This window comes from Odontomachus brunneus, unplaced genomic scaffold, assembly GCF_010583005.1.
Source record: "Odontomachus brunneus isolate Ranch 3 - 2012 unplaced genomic scaffold, Obru_v1 Obru_scaffold_277, whole genome shotgun sequence".
Lineage (NCBI taxonomy): Eukaryota > Metazoa > Arthropoda > Insecta > Hymenoptera > Formicidae > Odontomachus > Odontomachus brunneus.
In genome coordinates, this window is record NW_022639727.1 from 233,422 (window position 1) to 241,672 (window position 8,251).

Sequence of the window (8,251 nt, forward strand, 5' to 3'; positions counted from 1 at the left end):
CGTCTCTCTATCAGTGCGAACAATGAGGATTGCCAATCAGCGCTCACGAATCCCCGCAAGTGGCGCGATTGCAAAAACATTGGTGCCGTGCACTCGCCGTGACCGGCGCTACGGTTCTTGTCCATTACCGCTTGCATAATCGTCGAGGAAGTGAAAGAGAAGAGAGATCAGTGCGGCGCCGCCTCTTCTTACATCGCCGCCGCTGCTTACGCGCGTTGGGTGGGACAATATAAATAAAAACAATGAAATATGGCGCAAACTTTTTTTATTGTCAGCAGACCCCGTTCGCTCTACCATTCTCGCGGATAGTTCCAAGCGATGTAATTGACGCGATTATCGATCTGCCAGTATTGTCGTTTGGGAGCGTCTGCGAAAATGTACGATCTGTTGGAGAAAGTTTCAGCATGGTACACTCGGGTTAAGTTTCTGGGTAGCCCCATGCTGTACAGCGGCCGCGGCTCGGTGGCTTGACGACTCGGTAACCGCATGGTATAATATGTCGATCCTACAAACAACACAATGCTGTCGGGCGTTTCAAAGGCAGCGTCTACAACGCGCGAGGCTTCGTCGACTGCGGCGTATTCCAGGGGCAATTGGAAATAACGAGTCCACTCGAACGGAAAGCCGCGTATCGGTAGCGCAGTCGTCTGCGAGAAGGCCCACACTAACGTGCCCTTGAACAGCATGAACCAGCCGCGCAGGCCGACCAGCGCGTCATATCGCCTCAGCTCCGGAATGGCACACGCGATTTCGCGCAACATCGCGTACTTTGCAAAGAGCTCCATTACGTCACCGCGGCTGCACCCGTGGCGGCCCTCATCGCTGCGTACGTCGCGACGTTCCGCGCGAGTCGTTGGTGTTGCTGCTGGCAGTGCCGGCGGCGGCGGCGGCGGCGGTTCAAGAATCTCGCCGTCGCCGTACAACGCGCGCAGCGCGCGCAAGTCTGTGTTCGGTACAGCTGTTCCGATGGAAACTTGGCGATAAAATGGAAACATGACGCATCTCACGTCCTCCGAATGCGGCAGGCCGAGGCAATGGCCAATTTCGTGCAATGCCGTCCAATACAAATCTACGCCGTCGCCGTCGTTTTTATCGCCCGGTAATGTCCATTTCTCGTCGTAGTCAAAGTGTAATCCGCTTGCCGGCGGATAGTACGCATGGGCGAGAAGATTGCCCTGGCCGTCGAACGGAAAGCCGTCTCCGTGATGAAGCCGCGCGAAACGTATTGGAATCGTGACCGTGCTGAGATTAGAGCGTAGCTGGAAGCGTCTAGTGCGAAACCATTTGGCCCACGCGTGCATCGCGCGTCCTATCGTTTGCGTCAGTTGCTGCAATGGGTGCTGTTCGCTCCTGCCTGGCCGACCGTTTGCGTCTGGCAGTAAATTCCATGTGATCGTACCGGGCGGCAGCGTGTTTGCTCGATGCAGCGCGTTCTTGGTCGACCGTTGTTGGTCTCGATCGGAGTTGCCGCAACGCTTGCGAGCAATCAACGCCGCCGTAGAGTGGTCCAGTGAACCGCTGCCTGGTATACCTGCAACAGTTTGGAAATTTTTGAGCGCCGTCCTAATTGGCTGCTGCTGTTGCTGTGCGTCGTACCAGGCGTATCGTTTGCGACGCCGTTGGAACGGCAATGCTATCGGCTCGTTTCTCGCGGCCAGCCTTTCCAGATAATCCACCGGAGCGTCTTGCGGTCTCAGGTAGCCGAACTGGATCAAGTAGCGGATAACGTAATCGGGTATCACGTCACTTGAGGGGGGATCCTCCATTCCGTCGCCGCCTACTACTACTACGGATTCCTCGGCGGCCACGAGCAGACTCGCGCCAACGAGCAAAGCTATGAACCATCGATGCGGTTTCATGCTGATTGCGGTAACGGCGACGCGAAGGTTCGTAAAAAACGGATATTCTGCACGATGTCAGTCAGGGTACTGCGCTGCTGTGCTTCTAATATCACGTGATTTCGTGTTCGCACTAACGGCAGTACGACAATGTTTTCGCACACGTACGGGTCATCTATGTCGTCGTAATGGTAGCGATAACTGTTCGCGCTAGTATCTATTAAAAGTAGCCAACTTTTCTCAAACGCAAGCAGCGCAGTACCAGTATAGCGATTGTCACGCCGTTCCTCTGCGAATCGTACCCTATACAGGCCGCACGTGTAGAACCCACGCAGACAAATTTCGTGGTACAAAGTATAGCGGAGCGTACAATCGTCGGTACTGTTGTCCACGTCGTTCCTGCCCTCTTCCCAGTAGTCCATCCCACCATTGATTATAAAATGCTGCAACCAACTGGTGTGTGCAGTCGCCCAAAGGTGCCATGGGCATTGTTCGCTGCACAAACAACCGCACGCCGCGGCGTGAGAACGGGTGCTGCTGCCGCCGACTCGCGCCGTGACTGATGTGGTGTAGAAGAAGAATCTAGGAGCACCTACAAGCCTGATAGATACCGCCGACGCCGACGCCGACGCCGAATCGGCGAGCGTGTCGACCCACTCAGTGTTAAAGGCGCTCAGACAACGGAATCGCGCGGCGGTCGCGTGCGCGAGACATTCGCAGTCGTGCAACGCGAACGAGTCGATGCTGTAATTGCGTGCGTCGCGTGATTGGTCGACCAGAGGCGAGTCTTCGTATACAGCACGCACCCGGCAGAGGCAACCCTCGGTCCCTAGCTGCAGAATCGATACGAGCACCGGAACGATGGGCTCACAGTACAATACTGTTGAGACCGCCGACGTACTTTTTATCGCGAGAAACTCTCCTAGCAACTCTTCCGACCGTGCGTAATTACGCGACACTATGAGTTTGCGTTGAACGCGACTTACGCTTGGCGCCGCCGCCGCGATGCAGCGGCTGGGTACTCGTAATACGCGTGTTCCGTCGAAAGTCTAGTGAGTAATTCGCGCATTTCACGAACGGTAGCTGGTACCGGTTTGCCCAATACGTCGGTCATCGTGTAGGAGAGCACCTTCGTAGACAGACACACCACGTCTAGACGCAGTCGTTTTCCGCCCCCAACGCCACAGGTTGCTGTGCGAGCCGATGTCTCGTACGGGTAGTCGTAATCCATTTGACGCGCGGATATGATGGGAGTGGGACAGGAGTGTGGGACGGCGGGAGTCGATGAATGGCAAACTAAATAACCAAAAAAAAACCAAATTTACTCTTCAAGAAAGAACGTACACAAATTGAACGGATCGCTGTCGTCGTGCAGGCGTCGATGGTCCTCCCGTCGACGGCGGCGGCCGCGTTGACCCGCGTGACGTTTCACGTTGTGGTTATGTTGGTAGCTGGTGTTGATGACGAACGAAAGATTGGGGAAAAAGCACATGGTATCGCGTATCCAGCGCATCTGCCAATTCCTGTTGGGCAGCAGCTCCGGAAAGGATGACGCGTTCAACGGTGAATTGTCGTTACAGTGCCGCAAAGTCTTCTTTTCGCGACGGCGTCGAGTGCGAGCGCGCACGTTTATAAACTGCTTGGCGGTCGTCGGCACGGGCTGCAGCCAACGACTTGTTCGATTGTTAGAACACGTGGGCACGTAGTCCACGTGGAGCATAGTCATCGCGTACGGGCTTTGCCACTCGATGATCGGCAAGTAATTCGGTTCGGCGTTTGGCAACCCGGTACGCTGCAACATTAACAGCTGTGCCAGTAGTTGTTCCGCCGGTGTGCCGCGGATGTCACGCGTCATTCGATAATTGTGTAGCGTTGCACGACGATGCACCGCACCAGCCCCGGCGCAGCGAACGTCGAGTCGATGGTCACGCCGCCGCCCAGCAGCTGCAGCCGCAGTGGCAAGTGTGGTCTGTACGTTAGGCGATGCCACTCCTGCCTCGTCGGCGGCTCGCTCCCTTCAGGCATGTAGGTGCACACGTTGTCGCGCAGTGCCGACAGCCACTTGTATTGCTTGTCGAGTCGTCGTTGTTGTCGTTGTCGCCGCCTCTTCGCAACGCGGAAAAAATTAGGTAAGTCGTTGTGGAGTGAATAGGATCGCTTCGTGCGGGATCCTTCCGCCGTGGAGGATGATTCTGCCATCCTATCGACTCTTGCGCAGCGGTCCTAAATAATGTTGCTGCGAGCAGCGGCGACGGGCGACTGACTGCCGCCGCCGCCGTCTACGACATCCACTACGGGTTCGCGGCGAAGCGCCCACGGCCCCCACTTCGGCACGAGCGGCACATTGCCGCACGGCAAGTTACGCACGAAACGACGGGAGCGGTGCACTTGGACACGGTGCATTTGGACACAGCCAATCACAGCACCGTGTGTTTAGAGACATTTGTAGGGTCCCTTGGAACAGCGACTTGTGATTGGACTGTGTCCAATTGCCCCGTGTCCAACTGATATACACCCCGAAACGACAGCGCGGAGACCAACGCTGATGTCCGCCCCGTACGGAATCGTGCTCCTTCCAGCGGCAGATTTCGATTCGGCACTCGAAACACCGAACCGTATCGTTCGAGCCGATGGCGTAAAAGCCGGCGGCAGCGAATTCGCTCGCCGGCTTCGGCCAGAGGTGCATACCGTCCGCGAAGCTGATCAAGCGACGTTCCTTGCTACGCATATCGCCGTACGGTTCTACGAAGTCGCTTCGCACCACCGGACACTGTGGCGATACGCGACGATGCAGGTCCTTGGGATAGGCCGGACGCCAAGCTATTTTGCACTCCTCGCAGCGCAAGTTCTGAGTCACTGCGTCGTAATAAAATCCTGCGTCGGCTAGATCGCTCACGCACCAGCCGCCGATCGCACTGTGTCCCCGATACGTTTGCAGACGCGTCGCCGCCGATTCGGCCGTAGCCGCTGACGTGGCCGCTGTTTTCGGGGATGGTAGCGTGTCTATCGTAATCCACTCGTCACCCATTGTCACTTTCGAACAGTAATTGCTAACCAGATGTTCGCACGACAGATCGGGCAAGAATCAAGCAACTTCGCACAGCGTGCACAAGCGATAAAGTGTCGACACGGTATGAGCAAACTGCTGCGCGCGTTTTCGTAGCAGATGCAACAGCACTCACCTACACTGTCCTCCCTACAGGCATTCCCCCCACTACACTCGTTATCGCCCCCGCTACCACTTATGCAGCTAATGCTGTCTAAGTCAACATGCTTTCGTTCACGTATTTGCTCTAGGGCATGCCAGATCGATTCGATCAGTTCCACGCGTTCGGCAGTACTGCCGCCGGCGTAAGTCAAACACTCTAGGGCGGTGCGCGCCTGCTCCCACTGCGCCATGGCGCTCTGGAAGGAATCGCTCACGCGAGAGATCGCGCGCAGCATCGCGCAATACGAACGCAATTCACGATTGAGCGCGAAGGACGCGTCGAGTACATTCATTCTGGCAGGACTGAGCTCGGGCGCAAGAGACGCGCGCTCTGCCAATTTGGTACGAGGTACATACTGCGGGCCACCGCTCGCGCCGCTCATAATGCACTCACGGTTCCAAGCGTGTTCGCGCGACACTGACACGCGCCGGTCGTGCAACGGCCAGTCGCACACCGCTAATCCGCACCTGAAGCAAATCGTAATATCGCCGAGACCGCTGTAAAAGAAACCACAGGCCGCCAATTCGTACGTCTGTATTAGCCAGCGCGTGTCGTTGGGCGCCGCAGCAGTTCGGCGCCAATTTGTGAACGAATCTCGCCGCCGCGAATAAGCATCATAGTATGGAAAGATACAGCTAGTCATTCCGCCGCTACCGCTGCTGCGATAATATTCTAATGGTGTAATTTTGGCAGCCATAACGGCGGTATCTTAATTGCCTCCCTTCCGGAAGGTTCGTCTGGTTTCCTCGATGCAGGGTTATCTCGTGAAGCAGGCAGCTTCGGGGACCCTCACGCGTGGGTGGCCGTCACTGTGTACGTGCACGCGCGCACGTTCCGCCCGAGCGGCGGCGGGGTGTGAGGGCTTCAACGGGTGCACGCGCGGCTTTGATATCACACGGATCGCAATTCGTCGTCGGATGTTTGCGCAGTCGCGTCGCTCCCGATTGAGATGTCATCGTTCGATATCGATCGAGGTCACTGATGTATATCAGGTTTCGCGCCTAATCTCATCGCCACCGATCGCATGCTTATCTGCTCGTTTGAGTTGTTTTTTTGACGTGATTAGCTTATCGGCTAGTCAAGCACCTGTGTATCTCTATCGTGCTGCGTTAGCTGATACGTGATACAGTAGCTCCATTATATTACATATCGCGGCGCGATAGTATTTGAGGACCGGCCCGAGGAGGGATACGTATATATAAAAAAAGGCTCTTCATCAAGTGGGTAGCATTAGTCAAATCGTATCGAGTGGAGCACTCATTCGTTCTCATTCGTTTTTATCGCATCGTCGTGACCAGCAGCACACCATGGACCGCTGCTTTGACTCCATTATGGAATCTACCTCTCTGACTTCATAGAGATTACACCTCATTGATCTAGTGCGACGAGTCATTATGCAAGGCGTGTCCGACGAAGTGCTGCAATCTTTAATCGTGCAGAACTCGACCAAACGTGTACTCACCCTATCGAAGTGTATGTACAAAATCTGTAGTGAGCTCAATAAGAATGTCCAAAATGCAGAGTTGCGCAAACTGGCAGATATAGAGCGGGAACAAGAACAAGAGCGCGAACGAGAGCGAGTGCAAAAGGAACGTGAACGACGTGAATTGGAGGAGCAGGAACAGCGTATTCGTCTACAATTGAAGCAAATCACAGAATTCCATATGTCACAAATCGAAGGGTTGCGCAAACGTAAAAGCGATATGCTGGATGTGGAGAATATCGTAAAAAAGCAGTCATCTGATGAAGTCGTCGCTACCAGCGAGGATTTAGTTGATGTAGTTATGAAACGAGTGTACCGATTCACTACAGTAGCTTCACCATCAAGGCGGCATTCTCCGAAGGTACGTATTGATTGCAGCAAATCGCTAGTCGCTAGTCGCTAATCGCTCTCGTTTTTTTCAGAAGATGACTAACTCAAAGTTGTGCGCGCAGTCCTCCGTCGTGCAGCCCTCCGTCGTGCAGCCGGTCGTGCAGCCGGTCGTGCAGCCGGTCGTGCGGCCGGTCGTGCGGCCGGTCGCACGGTCGGCGAAGTCGCTCGTGGCCGTTGCATCAACGATCCCACACCAACCAACAGCCAATCAATTTCCGGTACAGCTGGCTCGTCAAGGATCTCCTTTCGTGCCAATCGTACGGCTACACGCGACTGAAGTACGACCCGCGACTGAAGTACGACCCGTGACTGAAGTACGACCCGCGACTGAAGTACAACCCGCGACTGAAGTACAGCCCGCGACTGAAGCACATAGCGGCAAGGAGTCCTTTCGTGCGGCCTTTGGAGTGACCCTTGTGGCGACCAAGTCAATGCCCGCTGACTCAGCTGCTGTGTCGGACGAAGATGATTCCGAGGATGATAATGACGAAAATGACGAAAATGACGAAAACGACGAAAATGACGAAAATGACGACGAGGAAGCAGATAACGCAGCACTCGAGACTGAGGAGGCGGTGAACAATATTATGGCCGCCGCGACGACTCCAGTGGACAACGGTAGCGGCGGAGCTGTCTCAGAATTCAATATCCCCGGTGAGGCCTTGCATGAAATGTATCACGATAGCAATTCGCAGGACGCAGCAGCTGCAGCCGAGCACCTTTCGTCGGATCTCTTTGAACAGCATCTGCTGACGCCAGTAAAGGTAAATGACGTGTCATCCCTCAAAAAGCAATTGAGAGCAATTGAAACGCTGGCGCCCACTGCGCTCCGACCGAAATTCGCGGTCGGGCGCGATTATTATGTTGTTTTGTAAAAAGATCGCATTTTACACAATAGTCGCCAAATCTGATGGCACGATGATAATATTTTCCAAAAGCAATCGTCGCTCCGTTCATTGTTCTACTCTCGCTGCTCGTTGGAGCAAAATGTACAAGCACACGCTACCATTCGAATGCACCATCGCGCTAGACTGCGACGAGCGCGAGGCGATTGTACTCGGTCTCGTATCGGCTCCCGACCGGGCAGACGCGGATTCCGTCGAACGAGTTTTGTCCACAGTGTTTTCAGTGCGCACTTGGATGATTAACGATTCTTTTTTGTTTTGCAAAAGCATGCGTCGCATCGGCGATATCTTGATATATTCGCTCAGCGACAATGTCTTTCGTTACATTCCGCGCATTCTCACCGCTGTGGTGGAAGCGTACGCATTACGAAAAGCCAATAACGGCTGGCGATATCTTTTACGCGTCACTTGCGTGACGTCGACGGG

The 8,251-nt window shown here is 54.8% G+C and overlaps 1 protein-coding gene across 1 annotated transcript; it reads right to left on the reverse strand.

The window, feature by feature from the left end:
• Positions 1–290: 290 nt before the first annotated feature.
• LOC116853108 (matrix metalloproteinase-2-like) lies at positions 291–1,859 on the reverse strand. Its single transcript, XM_032833981.1, has one exon. It carries the CDS (start codon positions 1,857–1,859, stop codon positions 291–293), a length of 1,569 nt encoding a protein of 522 aa, XP_032689872.1.
• Positions 1,860–8,251: the final 6,392 nt, after the last annotated feature.